Raw genomic sequence first — 18,880 nt, forward strand, 5'->3', positions numbered from 1 at the left:
GAGGACTGGGGATTCTGTGCAGTCTTGTTAGCGTGGTTGTTTTGTTATGTGATTATTTGGTTGGTTGGACTGTTTCCATGCTTTACAAGAATATCTCTGCCACACTTACACGCTCTGCACTGTACGCAAGCACCTGCCCCAAACTATCTGTGTTGCAGAAAATCTGCCCTCCCTGGTTACACTGGCCACACAATTGGCGAATGCACTGATGCAAGGCGCCGCCCTCCGCCCCCTGCACAGTTCACTGCCAGGTACTTACCCTCTGCACAGTTTATTACCAGTTAATTGCCCTATGTGGTAAATTGTGCTGAACTGAGACAAATAGCACCATCTCATGGCTCGTGGTAGTGGCATTGATATTGCTCTTGTTTTTTTTCTCATTCTGATTGATGTAAGATATATTGCAAATGGTTTTAAGTAATTGTACAATACATTTTTTTTATTCACTGCTCCTGTGTGGTGCTGTATATTATGTGCTGTCTGCTGCCCTAAAAAAGTCTTGGAATCTTGGAGTCTTTTGTCGCAGTTTTAAAAATGCAGCACTTGTGGCAGTTCGTTGCGTGGGTTAAAAGCGGGGGTAATGAGGTTTAAAGCGGTGGTAATGTGGGATAGATGCAAGCGGGCAGGCTGGCTGAGCTAAGAGCCATGTGAGAGCTGAGTGGGAGCCTTCAGCAACCCGCAAGCCGTGCCCAGACCTAGCTAGACCGCTTGCGCGAGGTGCAAGGGTCACGCTCTGCGAGGGCTCACTCAGCTCACCTGCCTCTGCTCCCGCTGTCTCTTTTCTCTCCACTGGGGGCACCAGACTCTCGATGTGACCGGGGCACCAGACTCCCGATGCGACCGGTTTTCTGCTGTCAGTCGTCGCCGCCCACCGCAAGCCGGAACCCACCAACCGCCTCAGCGCTGCTCCGAAAGCGCAGATCCAACGGTCAGTCTCCTCCCTGTGTGTCCTTCTCCACCATTTCCATTACTGTTAATTATACTGCAAATCTTCCAGGAAAGTTTTATTTTTCAGACTGAAATCTATGTTCTGGTAATACATCCTTAACGAATGCTGCTTGTCCCATAATAACGCCAAGTACAGCCATAGTCAAGGGGGACACCCAGGTCAGTGAAGATGGGATTTTTCAACCGTGCTTTGAGGAAGCAGCAGGGATTAAAAAGATAGAGAGCATAGTGGAAAGAATTAATCCAGACACCGAAAAAGTGAGACCACAATGTTTCAAATTTAAAATTTGAACTTGAAGAAATTATCAGGGAATGTTTAAATCATGAGAATATGAACCAATGTCAGGACAAAGAATTGATTTCCCTGAGTAAGGAAATTACAATATGTGCAGTAACTACACATGAGAGACTGACTGATTTGGCCCAAAAAAATTTAATTTAAGGTTCAGGAAGTTTTCCATTTCAGAAAACGGCTTCAGGGTACATATGGATGATGAGGCAATTGAGACAATGTGTTTTTCAGGAATGCAATTACACATTGCAGAATATGTAAAATATTTTGTTTAATGCAATGGGTTTGAGAAATTAGGATAAAAGTAGGCAAGGAAACATGAGAAGAAAAGAAAAAAACACCAGACCTAGTTGAGGAAAATAAACAGACTGAGGGAGAAGCTTAAGCTTATCCATTGAGAGAAATAGTGGGAGAAGTGCATGTTCGCGTACAATGGAACAAAGGTAAACTTACAGCATTTGTGCACACATTCCGAAAGCTCAGAGACAAGCCTGTACTGTGGTTCCCTCAAGTTGATGGACTTGTTGAAATTTCTAAGCTGTTGTCTATTAATTTGGAAATGTTCTTTGACACTGCAATGAAAATTGTATTGTGGTTCGAATGTAAAGTTCTACAAGGGCCAAGTGAGGAGACAATGAGAAATGTTTGCATTATTGCACCATCTTCTGTAGTTGTGGACAAAAATGAAGCAGTGATTCATTTTCTACAGGGCCATGTGCCACCAAAAGATATTAATTAGGTATAGATTAAAAAAACCACACCAGAACTAAAAGAATCGGTTCATGAGTTTTGTGAGAGTGTGTGAAGTGTTTCAACAACACAGTGGGAAAGAATGCCCTGATGTCAGTGACATGAGATTCTTTGTATCTCAGTTTTATATTGGATTAATGCCCTCTGATCAGATCAGTGTGCGTAAAGCAACACATGTTTTATTGGTAAAGAAAGCTGATAGAGGGGATTCTGAAGAGTGAAGGGTATTGCAGTGCTGAACAAGGAATGAAGCAGAAAGAATTTAAAGAAAAACTTATGATGGTTCAGTGGGAGTTTGCTCAGAGAAGATTTCAAAATCAGTTGTTTACAGGAAATAAAGATGAGTTAGAGGGTGTTGTTCCACAAGCAGGTGCTCAAGGAAGATTTGGTGTGTCACAGGATAGAGGTAGAGATTTGGTTGGTGCAAATTCAGCTATGGTGTTGCAGGGATTCTGCTCAGTCACAGAACTGTGCACAAAGACTCAGGACCTCAGTGAATTAAGGTGTACCAAAAACTCACCCTAGTACCCAAAATCCCCTACCAGACTAGCATCCGTGTCTCATTAGCTCTTTGTCCTATAGCAAAGTCACCAATGATTAGACAACCCAGAACATGCGACTTAGGATACCTCAGGTAAGGTGGGAAACATGAGAACTCTTTCGTTATACTCTCCTTCCAGTCCAGAACAGGGAGTAAAGGGAGACACGAGCAAGTTTAAAATGTTTATTTTAACGCTCTGATCTCAGGTGCAGCATCTTAGCTAATACAAGCAGACATATGATAAGAAATAAGATTGTCAGCATAGTTACTATTCCATAAAATACAAAGGGAGAAAGCATTTTATAATGCTAAATGGAAACAAGTTAAATATATTCCTATATTTCACCCTCCCTTGCTAGTAGGTTATGTTAGGACTAAAGAAGGTCTCTTAGGCTTGCATAGGCGACCACATACCTCAGAGATTAGCAGGAGTGTATCACGTCGAGTTCAGCACAAGCTCTCAGCATACAAATGTTCTCCAAGTCTGTTTAATCATGCCTACACAGTGTATTATTAAAGGCGCCAGTATCTGAGCTGTTCACAGCTGCATATATGTTATGTCTGGAACGTGCGCTGATCAGTTCGAACAACAGCAACAGTGTTGATATAACCTTCAAGGCCTCTGCACTCACTGTTCAGACTAAGCTTACAAAGCAAATCTAGCAATGTAGAAAAACAAGATCTTCTCATGTGAACCAAAACTCTCAGCCTAACACGAAACAATAACCAACGTGTGTGCTTTGTGCAAAAGAAAGCAAAAGGGAAAATGGCGTTTACACTTCTAATAAGCTCATGCTAACTTAACACTGTATGAATGCAAGGCTCAGCCCCACTACAATGGATGTAGCAATGCTGGAGAAAATGACCTTTTGCCATCTTGTAACAGATTTGAGCATTGGAAGAGGAAGTGTGGACATGATGCAGTAAATGGAAATGCGCAAACACAGGGAGAAATGCAGGTGCAAAATGTGCTAGTTCAACCAATGAAAATGTCAATTCAGAAACAGGTATCAATTACACAAATTCTCCAAAGCCCAGATGCTCCCACAAAATATGGGAAATCTATAACCTAATTTAAATCAGTTGTCTGAAGCAAATATGAATTATTTTCAGAAGCAAACTGTTCCAACAGTTTGCAGTATTTGAAAATGAGAGTTTTAGCCTTAACATTTCTGATATTACCAGATCCATTGTGAGAACAGTTGGAGTTCCAGACTTCCCCCACTTAGGAAAGAATACCCAATTTGTAGGAGTTTTAAACAGACACATTATAAACCCAGTTTTAGAGAAGGTTGCATCAAAATTAGGTTTATTTGTGAAAGTTATCCATTTGTTGTTTGTGACTCAAGCACTGTAGGCCTGACAGGAAAACATTTGTATTGCAAATTAAACAGCACAATTTACTGTACACCAGATGATGTTAAATATCAGACTTCTGACGAGGATATACCGTTTAAAATGGCCCAACAAGAGACAGGTATAGGATTGTTTTCAGTAAATACAGTTGAAAAATTACCTTCCGATTTGAAAGAAATAGTAATTCCAGAGTATGGGAGTTCACAGAGAAAGATATCAGATTAATAAAACGTGCAGAACCAGGCTTAGTCAAATTAAAACCAGATGATGTATTTAAGAACACCATCATACAATTTAATACAAGAAACAGTTGAAGGAATTTCACCCGTAATTTAAGATAAACTGAGTAAAGGATTTTTGAGGGAATTGACTGGAAGTTCATGTTCTCTGATCACAGGTTTACAGAAACTGAATGAAAAGAACAGAATAGGGCAGGATATTAGCAGCATAATTGTTCCGTGTTGTCCTATGGTACAGAATCCAGCCAACATATTTTTTCACATTCCATGTTTTGAAGAATGGCTTACTGTTATGGATTTTTGTCAGGTTTATATCATGGTGCCATTGCATGTGGATAGTCAGGAGTACTGTCAAAAAGAAGATCAATATTTGGGACAAATACCTGGGAAAGGAACTAGAAGGGTGTTAGAGAGAGTGAAAGCAATTCCCTAGATGAATCCACCTCAAATTCAGAAAGAAGTCAGGATGCTTTTGCGAATGGTCGGCTGCTGAAGACAGTGGATGCCAAACCTTTCTCTAGTGGCTAAGCCTTTACTGAGGCTGACACACAAGGATATGTATGATCCGCTTACATTGGACAACAATTGCACAAAATAATTCCTAGTATTGAAAGAGAAAATGTATTGCGGCCCGGCACTAGCGGTGCCAGTGTATTTAAAAGAATATACACCAATTTGCAGCGGGAAGGAGGGCTACGCTCTCTCAGTGACTAGTCAAAATCATGAAGATGTTTCAAGGTCTGTGAAATATTTCCCAACAACCCTCAACCCTCTCAGTGACTAGTCAAAATCATGAAGATGTTTCAAAGTCTGTGAAATATTTCCCAACAACCCTCAACCCTATCGTCACAGAAATGCCCATCTGCCTGTGCATCTGTATTCCCTATACATTATGTTATCAAAGCTTCTTGGCTTCCAGAAGTTACCTCAGCCCAAAATACAATATGAATTGTCCTTATCATACCATGCAGTGTAACTGCTCAAATGAAAGTCAGTATTGTCATGGGAAAGAGATACTAATTCAGTTGCACAATATTGTGTCCTGTTAGCCTACACATTCAATGGAATTTTAACATGTGAATATGAAAGGGACACTGTCAATAACTTACACTTGGAAAGAGTTAAATAGGGCACAAAAGAAAATGTTTCAGAGGCAGAACAACAAGGTTGGATCAGAAAGGATATTGAGAAAAACACAAATGACATCCAAATGTCAGCTGATGAGAGACCATTGTTGCCAGATAGTTTGTCATTTCCAGTAATATAATACATGCATGTACCCACACATTTAGAGAGGGATTCAATGAAATGTTTCTTTAAGAAGAATAGATACCGCAAAGGATTTGGGAAGTTTGAAATGAGATATGTCCTAGTTATAGTGTGCATCTTCATGAGATGGGTAAAAGCTTACACAGCCATGAAAAATGACAACTACATAGGTACAAATGTGTTATTGCAAAAATCCGATTACCAGGTAAAGCTTGCCGGTTTCTCTGAAATCAGATCAATAGACTCACTCTATCAATGAAGCCTCAAAGATGATGTGTGAAGAACAACAGATTCGACAAAGATTGTATTGTAGCTATCCACCTGAAGTTTCAAGCATAATAAAGCAACACAAAGACATCACAGAGTCATACCCGTAGGGTCCCACTCTTCAAGAAGAGATGCCAGCAGTGGTCAAAAGGCCACGGAAAAGGGTCAGCCAAGTTGTAAGGGAACACACTGAGTCTGAAGCAGCACTAGAGAAAACTGAGGTGGGACTGGAAAAGCAAAAAGTGGAAACTGATTCAGATGAAAGTGGTGTTAAAGTGATGAATGAGTCAGGTCCAGCCTCTGTGGGCCCACGAGTGGAAGTGGTAAAAAGCTGGCTAAAGGGGTATCAGAAAAGTCTGCAGTGGTCCCCTGAAAAATAATTTGCATACATAGCTGAAATGCCTGAATCTGAACAATGTGAAGACGAAAGTAGAAGTCTTGGATTGAAAAAAATCCAAAGGATGGATGGTGCTCTGTCAGAGTTATTCAGTACGTCAGTGGTCATATTACATGGAAAAAGTACGGAATGCCACATTGGAAGAACTGTGTGATGTGAGACTTGAACTGTATGAGTTACCTTTATTGCTTGAGGCAAAAAGAACTAAGAAAAGGCTGAAATAATAACTGAGAAGTATCCAGAGCTGAAAAGAAAACAATAATTGAATGATGAAAGGAAAGAAGAACTGTTCAGTTGGACCATTATTATTTTAGTTACTTATTTTACAGTAAACTAACCATTTCAAGACACTACTTAGAGAACTTTGCACTGAACTTTTGAGCCTGGTTATACATGATCTGATTACAAACAAAACTTGTGTTGCCTTAATAATAGATGTAAAATTGTTATGTGCTCAGCTTTTGTAATAATAGTGATACTGAACTTGCCAGTTTTAGTAGGGGTTTCTTTATCTACCTTATAGAAATTAGGTCTGCTAATGAAATCACTGTGTCTATATACATTAAAGATGACTAGGAATATTTCAGGTAGGGAAAACATATATTTGATGTAACTAATAATATGAGTGCTCTTTGAACAAATGTCACATAAACAAGTGTGATGATTTACTAATGATTTAAGGTGTGACAATTTTGAATCATAAAAGGGTGGTTTGAGAGAGCGTAACTATCTTCTATAGATTTAAGCATTACTTATGACAAAAGCTGCCTTGAGCTTCAGGCATAAAAATGCATTTAAAACAAGCATTTGCAATGCAATCAGTCTCGCGTTTGTGAAAGTTAGAGCTATTGGTGCTGTAATTGACATTGGTTTTTTTACTAGAAGAGTCAAGAGGACTGAGAATGAGGAACTGCCACATTGGAAGAGAGACACAACTGCAGCACTGCCTATAGGACTTAGAATGATGAATTACAACTAGGACCAGAGTAGTAGCTGCAGCACTGTGTAAAGGACTTAGAAGTAAGAATTACGACCAGAATAGGGAGACTTGTCCTAATTTTAAAGTCTTTGTATTCCGTAGACTAAAGCACAGTGCTTTGTGCAAAGCAGTGCATGAAATATAAAAATAGTGCAGGTATTCACTACAACAGAGCACATGTTTCCTTCTGGGACGTGCTGGTACTCTTTCATTAAATGTATTCCAACGTACTACCTTTGTTCGATCATAGTGAACTAATGCAGACTCTTAAAGAGCATACATTTAAAAGTGCCTTCTCTTACATTCGAATTCTGAATTCATCCAAATGGGCTGTGAGACTCAACCTTGTTATGGGTACAGCTATATAACCCACTATATTTTATACATTGCCTTTTATCAGTTTAATAGTGACTCTTCAATCCTCGGAATCACTCTCATTTGCAAGAATGATGCAATTTTAAAACGTGTGTCCAAGAGCAACTCTTTCTCCCTAAAAATAGATGATCTGATGCTTAAATGCATTCCCACACTCACCCAGTCTGCGATGCATTCTCTCAAGGCAGTCTAGAAGCTCTAAGGAAGAGAACACTTGTTGTGTTCCCAGGCCATGAAAGTGGATTAATCCATGCATTGCATTGGAGAGGGGGGGAGTGGGGGGGGGGGGGCAGAGGGAATGCACCTGGATATAAACACCCCAGGCGTCCAATCAAACACATTTGAGAAATTTTCTGGAGCATCTCGACACCAGTCCTCAGACTATCCCAACCTTCTCTGCAATCTCCCACAATGACAGTGAGCATAGAAAAGCCAAGTTGGAGGTGGCTGATTAATGCTCTGTCAGATCCCCCTAGGCCTGAGGTTGTTTATGCAGGGGGGCAGATGATCGTTTTGCTAAATCGAAGCATGCGATTTGTATGCGCTGCATACAGTAAGCGTGTACAGCTAAGAAAAATATAGTGCTTGTTTTTAATTTTTTCTGTCATGAAAGCTATTTTTAGGTCTCGCTACAGCCAGCGCATGCGCTGGATCTGTCGAGACATTTAGTAGCTGGCTTTTAAAAGTGCTTCTTTTGCCGGCCACCAGCTTGCTGTCACGTGCACAAGCGCGCGCGATGTGCACAGCTGCTATCTGACTTTTGTGCCGCTCGGCCGTGTCAGTTTCACGCCTGCTCGGCCATTGCTTGTTAAAAGCCCTGTAAAAGCGAGCAGAACCCGGGAGATGCGGATTTAAGGAGTACATATATTTGCACTTACTTACTCGTTTCCTCACTGCCGCAAAGTATGAAATTCGAGTTGTGTGACTATACAAAGTAGCAGTGCAATAATACAGCATCCCTCGGCGCATCACACTTTAAACACCCCCTACCATGCACTACAAAGACGAGCTCTTTGTCTGTGTTTGTGTTCCTAGCAGCAGCCAGTTAGGTGATTCTCTTCATGAAACTAATTCAGTTTAGATAATTGATTCTATTCTATTGGTCATGACCTGTTGGAAAGGATCCATTGCTTTGAGCGGAAAAAAGGGTAAAGATAATTAAAGGTAATGATGTTTTTGCAAGGAGAGATTAACGTGAGATGTTAAACTTCAAAGCCCCAATCACAGGGGGATGGAGACCATTCTCAAGACGTTTTAGGAAAAATAATGGCCCAATTGTAGACAAAAAAGGTAATATTTGACACCAGTTTAGAATACACTTTGGTGGTTCTTCAGGAATTGTTTTGCTATTTTCAATACTAGAATGACATTTTCCATGTGACACCAACACCATTTTGTACACCAGCTGATTGACATATGCTGTAATGTGCACTTTTTTAAAATGTTAATGCTCAAATAGCGTACTTGCAGGTTTTAATGATGCCTTAGTAAGTACAATGCGCTATTTCCTATAAATCTCCAGTTAGCATTACTATATTTTGCTATTATCACCTCTTTGCACACTTTCAAAATTCACAACCAAACATGCACACCTTGAAAATGCCCACAATTCTCTGCCTAGCGCAATACAGGTGTTTACCAGTTCTCACTTTTCTAGGGCACAGTTAACTAAGAAAATGGTCTTGAACTAAAGTCTCCGTGGCTTACTGTAGTGTCAGTTATGCTGTGTATTCCACTGTGTGTAGCATATGGGTGAACCAAGTTACTCCAGCCTAAATACTGAACTCACTCGCCTGAACTGGAAATGGAAGGCAAAACTTAGGAGTTGGAAGGCAGCCAAAGAATAAACCCTTTCTTTTGGTCTCTCCTTTAGCCAAGAAACACAAGTCATTTACTGTGACATGCTGCCTCCCACTCTTACCTTTTTTAGGAATGCTGCATCAAGGTCAGTGCTCCCTTTCAGATATCCTCATCATCATTTGAGGCACTCTAGCCTGAATAACCTGTATTGTGAAATCTGGGTGCTTCTATCATACAACAGAGAGCCGCTCAGAAAGGGCAATGAGAAAGGGCACCTCATTGTCCCATGGAAATAAAGCCTGTCATAAATTGTATTTCTAGAAGTATCTAGATTGTTGAGGCACAGGTATCTTCCACTGCTCTGGGAGATGAATCCACTGGTCGCCCTCTAACTAATGCAGACCTCAAAACATCACAACATTGTGCATCACCTCTCATTCCGGCTTTCCAGTCTCAAAAGGTTCATCCAAAGTCACAGTCAGTACTTCTTCATGGTTTCCCACAACGTGGGACCCAGACTACAACTCTTTGGCAATCTCTTTCTTAGTGCTGTACTCAGGAGTTTTATTGTCAGGCAAGAATGCTGTTTTGGTCGGTATTGAAACCTTCAGAAACATTTGTTTTGGTGCAACCAGTTTCCCTTCCTCAGAGCATGCATCTCTTTCCCCTTCTTAGTTAGGGTATCTCTAGGACACATCTGTGCATCAACTTTCAAAATCCCCATTTCCAATTAAAAGTGAAAACGCAAAAACACCTACCTTTGCGAAGTTGCTTCTGGCGAATGGAGTAGTGCCCATTAGACTTTTTCTGTACCCCTTTGGCAAACAAAAGTGCAGCTGTGCAAATTGTTTCTGTACATAGAGTGCAAGAAGTAGCGCATCTGTCATACTTTTTATATACATTGTACAGGAAGGACTACTGTGCAGGTAGCACAACTTTTTCAAACCCTATAAATATAATTAGGGCTTCTCTGACATGGATTATGCACATTTGGAGTAGTCAATGCTGCTGTTGCACTGCTGTTTCTGCATGACACGTCAGACATACCGTGATCATGTTTTATGTAAACAATGTGCAGCTAGTAGTGCACCGGATTCACGTAGTACTGTTGTTGCCATAATGTATATCACGGCCTTAGGCAGCTATAAATCACAGAGTGCTCTCTTTATCAACCTCTTGCTTACACATTATGTACTCAAATCGAACACCATCAAACTGCTTCTATACACCTGGTGTAGTACTTAATGCGCCTATTACCAGCACTTCATCAGCCAGCGTCTGTCTTGAAGAGGCAATCACGCGGCCGACTGTACACCTGGAGAGAGCACACACTTGTATACACCTTGTGTACGTGATCTACTGCTGCTGTCAACGTGTTATGTGAATCTCCTGGAGGGATTTCTACAGAGTATGCGGGTAACTGTGCTGGACGAGTCAGTACTGTCACTGCCACACGCCTATGTGGATCTTATGCAGGTACTACTTTTACTATCACTGTGTCTGTACACCTGCTGCCATCACACGCTTCGCAGGTACCGACTATAATGTTTATATAAACATTATTGTAGTAGTACATCTACCACCACAATCCTTCTTGGCACCTAGTGTAGGTGCGGTACTCTGCCACATGCTCTTCGTACAAAGCATGCTGATACTAGTGTAGTATATTGGAAGATACTAATGCTTTACTATTCATGTACAACTCAAAGCCAGTAGGGCCAGCTGCACCGTTTAGGCCTTTTACAGCTGCGCAGCAAGTAGTGCCAGCTGCTCCATTTAGGCCTTTTACAGCTGTGCTGCAAGTAGTGCTAGTTGCACCATTTAGGACACTTTAGCCATGGGGACATTTCTGTTTAAGTTAGGACTCTTGCTGCAGTGGCAGCCACCTTGTCATTATGGTTTCAGTGCATTTGAGACCCCCTTTGAGATGGCCAGTTGGCCAGGGAGACTGCGAGGTTTGTACAGAGCCAGGCCCTTTTTAAGTATATGTGGTGCTAGGAAATGCTTTTCATGTTGCATGATTTACGCACCGTGTTCTGAGCACCTCTAAAGGTGGCCTTATGCAGGCTAATGCTAAGTACAAAGATCACCAGTGGTCACGGGGTGTTCGTTTGTGATCTGTTCTACTTTGACTAACTGTGCTTTGTGATGGTTTTGACAGTGGTCCAGTTGGTCCTATCATATGTAAACATTTCCCTTGTAAATATTATCTTGTGCCAATTGGCTTCATGTATACCTAGTTGAAGGGCCCAACAAATACCCACCTCTCTTCCCGGACGGCACATTAGTTCAGATTTCCTCATCAGACGTCTGGAATATGTGCCCCCTTTTAGTCCTTATACTTCTCCTCACCACCGCTTTCCTAGTAACACCCTTCTCATATCCCCCCGCACTCCTTCTCCTCATTTTCCCAACATGGCCACCACTCGAGTGAAAGCTGGAATTAACTGCAATAAAATCATTTATCCTCCCGGCCAGACTAAAGCTTCAGTAAAATGATTGAAGCATAACACTATTGAACGTTTCCCTGATTCTCTTTTTTTTAAAATCAATGTTACCGTTTTGGGAAGCGCAAAAACGATTTCATTTTCTTCACTCACAACACCCCCTCTTGGTACACCAGCTTATATAATTCCCTTAACGTCACCTCCTCCTCTATCCCTCATGGGAAACAACTAAAGATGTCCCCCTCTGCGTATTTCAACGGCTCCCTCACCATCTCAATCTATAACAACGGTACTGTCATGATCCAAGGCGAAGACACCTGTCTCTCTCTCTCTCTCTCTCTTTGACCACCTCTTACCCTCCTCTGCCACTGTGTTTTCCCCTGACCCTCCATCTAGCTCCACCCATTACTCCCTTTTTCCTCCCCTGACCGCCCCACACTCCAATAGGCTGCACCCTTGGGTGGCACAGGTTGTCCCTCTTCCATCCCCCTCCCTTGTGCCCTCCTCTCCCTTTCCTCTCACTTCACAGTATTCCCCCCCATTCATCACGTCAGCCGTACCACTAGCTAATACGTCCTCGTCCAATCCGCACCGTCCTGGTACTCCAATCTCATCTCCTCTCCCAAATGATCAAAATAGAGGACAATCTTTCATCTCCTTTGGCGGTGGGTCAAAGTGTTCCTCAAGGCTCTATACTTGCACCCACATTGTTCAATCTCTATTTGGAGCCACTGGGAAATCTCCTAAGTAAATCCGGGGTCCACTATCATCTCTACGCAGACGACACTCAAATCTACCTCAAGGTTGCCTCCACTCACGATCTCTCCGTCCTAAGCTCTACTCTGGACTCCAGTCAAACCTGGATGTCAACACATTAACTGATTCTGAATCCCTCCAAAACGGAATTCCTCCTCCTCTCCTCCTCACTTTCTCCTCCCCCAGTTCAATCATGGATGGACCAGATGAATCTACTGACCAATAAACCCATCATTGTCAACAGCGTCATACTCGACACAAAGCTCAATCTAATCTCCCACATTAATTCAATAGCAAAGTCTGCTCGATACCAACTGCTCCTTCTTTGGGGGATTCGTCGCTTCTTTCCGGAGCATGACCATAAAACCCTGGTCCAATCGCTGGTCCTCTCCAGACTGGACTACTGCAATTCTCTTCTTACTGGCCTCCTCAAATTCCACCTGTCCCCCCTTAAGTCGGTTCTCCATTCAGCAGCTCATTTCATTTATGGGTCCAAAAGAAACGACCACATCATCCACCCTTCGCTGGCTTCCCATCGAGGCAAGATCTATCTACAAGACTGCCTGCATCACCCACAAAGCCTTGCACTCCTCCTTTCCTCGCTATCTGGCTATTAAACTGAAACTCTCTGGAGGCTCTAGACCATCACGAAATGCGGAAAATCTACTGCTTGAACCTCCCACTTTCAAGAAGGAAAGATCGATGGCCCAATCCTTTTCAGGCAACGGAGTGAGAATGTGGAACTCACTTCCGCCTCAGCTCCGGACCACCACCTCCTCTCAGGCCTTCAAAACTGACCTCAAAGTTCTCCTCCTTCAAAGACACTTCCAAAGTTAATCCATGCCCTCTCTATTATCTGAAGGAAGACCTTTTAGTGTAGAAAATCTCTATTCTCCATGACTATGGAAGTGCCTTCCCAGTGTGTTCTCGTGGTTTGAGAGACTGCCATTTATTGCAGTACTACCCTTTTACTGTGTTTAGTGCTCTTTTGTAACATGCACACGTCACTTTTCTCTTGTAACACAGTTTGCTACATATTACTTATTGTTTGCTTTCGATACTTGCACAAGTGCCACCATTGCCCACGTAACGTTTGCTCTTGTGTTAGAGTGTCCTCCATTTATTTCAGTATTATACCTCTACTTGTACTTTGTACGCTTTGTAACCTGCACACATGTCACTTTTTCCTCATGTAATGCACCGTTTGCTACCTCTTGTATTAAGTTTGCTCACGATTGTTGTAGTGACTTGGTGTGTACACGTTCTAGTGTTCCTGTGCAATGTAACACACTCTACACCCACCCACCACAGACGTCATGGTGTCACATGACGCTGCCAATAAAAGAGGCTGAGCGCACGTGCTCAGGACCTTTCCTACCACTCATTCCTGGTGTCCGTGTCCATCCTTGCTGCGCCCATCATGAGGGCCCAGGGCCCATAACTTCCATCATTACAATGGCGACGAGGTCGGTAGTGAAACCCATGCGTGCCACTACCCTACACTGAGGAAAAGGGGGAGAGAGTGCCCGCCTGAAGGGCACCCCCTGCAGCAAGGCACAGCGAGCCGAGTAGCCGGTGAGCACGTCGGAGCCCAGCAGCCACCAAGAGGCCTACAACACCGACGGTAGCCTACCGCGTCAGCCGCCACCAACATGTGCCACGAGGAATGAGCGGACCGCTCAGAGCCCACCTGAGACGGCCGCGAAGCAAAAAACCCCACCTGAGAGGTGCACGGGCCGGGCAGAGTACACCCGCCACGACCGCGACGCAGCATCTGGCCTGCCGGCCGAAGGTGAGCCCCAGGGGCGAAGTGCCCAACATGAACTGTGCCATTCATAAGCAGGACCAGCGGAGCCTACCCGCGGCCTGCCCGAGTCATCCCTCGCCCCCGCCGCGTGTGTAACGGAAGCGGCGGGGCCCAGAGTAATCCACGGCGTGAAGGGAAGGCGGTCGGACCCGAAAGTTAACAAAATCGACGAGGGGGAGGGAGCGGAGTAGCTAACCGCCTCCCGAGCCCCCTCGCGACGAGGTCCGGGCCAGCGGAGTCCACCCGCGACCTGCTGGCGGCACCTCCACCGAAGGAAGACTCAGCAGCGCCAGCGGAGCCCACCCGCGACCTGCCGGCGGCACCCCAGCGAAGAAGAGACTCAGCAGCGCCAGCGGAGCCCACCCGCGGCCCGCCGGTAGCGCCCAATGAAGGAAAGTCACTGCAGAGCCAGCGGAGCCCACCCGCGGCCTGCGAGAAGCAAGGCAGGTCTCCGCCGCGCAGCGTGTGCGTGTAGAAGCTGCAGCGGCGGGAGACCGGCGAAAGAGGGGCCAGCGGACCAAGTACATTCAAAAAGACAGAGCCGGCGGAGCCCAACCGCGGCCTGCCTCGAGCGTCCCCCGCCCAGGGAGGAGTGACCGGAGCGACGTGCTCCCCCGCCGGAGTGAAGCAACTTCTCCCCCGCCCGCGTGAGCACTGCCGAGGCGGCTGCGGACGGGGAGAGAGAGAGCGAGGGAGAAGCAAGCGTCTGCAAGCGGCCAGCGCCGCCAAGAGCAAGAGGCGCCCCCCTCCTCGTGGGCTCCGTGTGAGGAGCGGAGTGCACGGGAGCAGGGGAGAAGTAAGCGCCTGCACGAGGCCAGCACCGCCGTCAGCATAAGAGCCCCCTCCTTGTGTGCTCCGTGAGGGGCAGAGTGCCGGCAAAGCGGTCAACACCGCCAGAAGTTTACAGAAGCCCCACCGGGACACTGAAACAAGAGGAACCACCGGTGCACCCACAGAGACTGCCAAATTTGCCCCCAGCATCAAAGCTGCACAACACCAGAGGGACATAAACAGTGCTTTTGCAATGTCTGCCTGACTTCAGCACATTTATAATTCGGTACATTTCTGGAACACTAAAAGCAAAGAAAATCTACTCACCCATTCTCAGCAGCAGCTCCAACCCCCTGTGCACTGAAGCAGTAGAGTGCACACCCAGGAAAGACAAGACAGGCTGCTAACAGATCCAGCAACACTGCCACCCAGTGGCCAAAAGCATTAGTGCACCAACATCCTCCAGCACTGAAACAAGCATTGTTCAACGCAAAAGAAGTTAGCACCATCTAGAGGCAACAGACGGAGTAGCGCCCCAAGGGAAAGCATCTTAACGCCCGAATCCAGAAAGCGCGCTCTGCGCAGAAGACACCCACACGCACCAGCAAGGAGTCGGCGGCTGCCACTTCCGAAGCGACGTGGGATGAGGCACGAATGTCTCACTGAACATCAACACCTCACCAAGCATCCAAGCAAGGACAAAACGTCTGGAGAAAACGACTGCCAAGCACTGGAGGAACGATCAAGGAAAAAACTGCCGAGATCAGAAGACGGAGAGAGCAGCGACTCCTAGTGGCCACAGGAGATCACCGCAGCATCAACTACTCCCGCCAACGGTCCGAAGCAGCAAACACCCTGACGCCAGCCAAAGCAGCAAGTACCCAACGGTCCAAAGCAGCAAAGTACTGGACGTCAGCCAAAGCAGCAAATACCGACGACACGCAACAAGTGTCCGAGAGCCTTGAAAAGTACGGGCGCAGACAACGCGCCACGTGGCAAGGCACAGCCCCCACGAGATGGAAGAAGGGCACAGGTAACGCCACAGTGCAGAACAGTTACCGAAGAAGACCACTAAGCGTGGCACCCTCAGAAGCCGATCCACAGAAAGATCGCGTACCAAGTATGACCCGCGACGGGTCCCCTTGAACAATACCAGAAAGTGCTAACGCACCAAGTCCGACAGGACGACCGAAGAAGCCTGCCAAAACACCAGCAGGAAGGGACCGTCAAACGGTCCAGGACGTTCGACCTAATCGAGGTCTGTGAACACCATCCCACGAACGTCATCTGCAAAGAAACTAGAGAAGAGGGTTCGCGACACCAACTCTGGAAGCTGAGGAAAAAGGAGGAAGTGTTCCAGTCGGGGACAAACCAGGATCACACATGCAGCGGGCGCGCCCTGCATGGAGGAGCCAGGTCAGGAGGGAAGATGCAAGATCGGACCGAGTGATGTCGCGAAACAGGAAGGAAGAAAGGAGATATCCGTGTGGCACGTCTGCCACCCGTGAAAAGAAAGGAAGAAGAGGAGAGAGCTGTGTGGCACGTCTGCCACTGTGAAAAGAAAGGAAGAAGAGGAGAGAGCTGTGTGGCACGTCTGCCACTGCGTACAGAAAGGAAGAAGAGGAGAGAGCTGTGTGGCAAGTCTGCCACTGCGAACAGAAAGGAAGAAGAGGAGAGAGCTGTGTGGCACGTCTGCCACTGCGAAAAGAAAGGAAGAAGAGGAGAGAGCTGTGTGGCATGTCTGCCACTGTGAACAGAAAGGAAGAAAAGGAGAGATCTGCGTGGCACGTTTGCCACCGTGAAAAGAAAGGAAGAAAAGGAGAGACAGGTGGCAACCCTGCCACTGCTAGAGCGCAAGGAAGTTATTCCATGTGGCCGTTGCCACAGTTGAAGAGCAGAAAGAAGTAAATCCACGTGGCCGTTGCCACAGTTAGGAGTGAAGAAGATGTCAGTGCAAAATAGGTCCCCACTGTGAGTCCGAGGCCGAACTGGTACGTAACCATCCATTTCACGGCGAGCTGCAAGAACTCCAACCGCACCCGTTACCACGGAAAACAACAACACAAGGACTGTGAGGAAAAAGGGGCTACCCAGTCGTTTACAGACTGTTTCCATCTAGCACCACCAACCTCTGCTAAAGCGGACAAAAGTTCCCCGAAACAGACTGAACTCCATCTGCCCATTCCCTAGCTGCGGCGGATAGAAAAGCTTGGTGGAACTGAACACTTCACTGCATCCTGAGATAAGTTAATTCCCCAATGTGTGAATTATTAAGTTGGGTCTTTTCATTGATTAAAAAGGGGAGTGATGTAGTGACTTGGTGTGTACACGTTCTAGTGTTCCTGTGCAATGTAACACACTCTACACCCACCCACCACAGACGTCATGGTGTCACATGACGCTGCCAATAAAAGAGGCTGAGCGCACGTGCTCAGGACCTTTCCTACCACTCATTCCTGGTGTCCGTGTCCATCCTTGCTGCGCCCATCATGAGGGCCCCGGGCCCATAACTTCCATCATTACAATTGTCACTTTTGCCTCATGTAATGTAACTTTTGCTTTAGTAAATTGTTCACTTGTAATGTTCTCTTGTATCAGTTCTGTTCCTATTGTGAAGCGCTCTGACACCTGCGGGTAAAGTCCGCGCTTTATAAAAACGCATAAATAAACAACACTGTTGTGCACACCTTCGACTGATAGAACTGCTACCATCACATGATTTCTACGGGTCTATTGACAATCACCTACTGAGGGTGCAGTACACGGTGTCACGAGGGCAGCTGCAAGCAGAACTGCTGCTGCCACCTTTATTTACTCTCGTTAGCCCCTTGACGTCACAAAGCAGGGTGGGGTTGACCTAAACATATTTAACAAATCTGGAAGTTATTCATTTTAGTCTCAGGTGAGGCCAAGGGGCGGTCAAGATGTGCCCCCACCCCTGCGCTAAGGCTGAATGGTGCTGACCTGATGCCGTCCTGCTGCAGACAGTGGGTGAGGGCACCTGGCTTAGACAGCTGCTGGGAACCGCCACTGCTTCCATGGCTCCCCCGGGCTGTAACGCCGCTGCTACAAAGATCTTGCAGGATCCAGCCCGCGCATTTCAGCTGTCTGCATCGCCGCAGCATTACAGACCTTCCGCGAAACCAACTCCACTATTAAACCTCCCTCGTGAATGCAAACTCAGAAAGCAACAACTCCTATCTCTTTAAGAAGAGCTCGACAACCTTTCTGATCATAACTGGTGTGACGTCACTTCGCCAGCACGTGAACGAGGTCACGTTGGAGAAGGACGTAGGCATATTTTTATTATGTGCGAGATACGATTGCCATCTAGTGGTAACTGGTAGAAGGAAACGTTACGATCTGCAAAGTAACAACAGATGGTTGCGTAAAGAGCTATGACCAAACATTAAAGCTGTGCACTCTAGGTGCATAGTTTCTCAAATGATGGTTGTACTACTAAATATCTATCCTCAGAATATTGTGGTGCAAGTAAATCAAAGGCGGAATATCAAAAGGCAAGTGCATATAGGGAAGAATAGATGTACTATTCCTAACTACGCATCTCAGTACCTTATAGAGGCGTAGGTACATATATGTGGAGTAAGGTATAGAAAATCTATACTTACTTACCTGTCAATATTTTGAATTCCAGTTTTTGTCTTTGATATATGGTGCTATCGATTATCTGGTTTCGATATTCAGGGTGCACACTGTGAGATCCTATGATAAGGAATACGTGGATTTTTTTTCTGGTACACAGTAAAGCAACTTTCCAGAATCCAACATTTAAATCCTACATTTTATGTAGCATTTAAAGTAGAAAGAGTTGTAAAGTTTTAAATTCGACTGACTTCAACTTTGTGTGTTTTCTAAACCGTTTAAG

At 45.2% G+C, this 18,880-nt stretch overlaps 1 protein-coding gene across 1 annotated transcript in view; it reads right to left on the bottom strand.

Annotated features, from left to right (window-relative positions):
- ECHDC3 (enoyl-CoA hydratase domain containing 3) overlaps positions 1-18,245 on the bottom strand; it is a 281,205-nt gene extending 262,960 nt beyond the window's left edge. Inside the window, exon 1 of the mRNA XM_086920008.1 lies at positions 17,959-18,245. Within this exon, the coding sequence (XP_086776134.1) occupies positions 17,959-18,119 (161 nt within the window). The 5' untranslated portion in view covers positions 18,120-18,245. The remainder of the gene's footprint in view (positions 1-17,958) is intronic.
- Between the last annotated feature and the right edge of the window lie 635 nt (positions 18,246-18,880).

Source organism: Lissotriton vulgaris, chromosome 1_1 (genome assembly GCF_964263255.1).
Source record: "Lissotriton vulgaris chromosome 1_1, aLisVul1.2, whole genome shotgun sequence".
NCBI lineage: Eukaryota > Metazoa > Chordata > Amphibia > Caudata > Salamandridae > Lissotriton > Lissotriton vulgaris.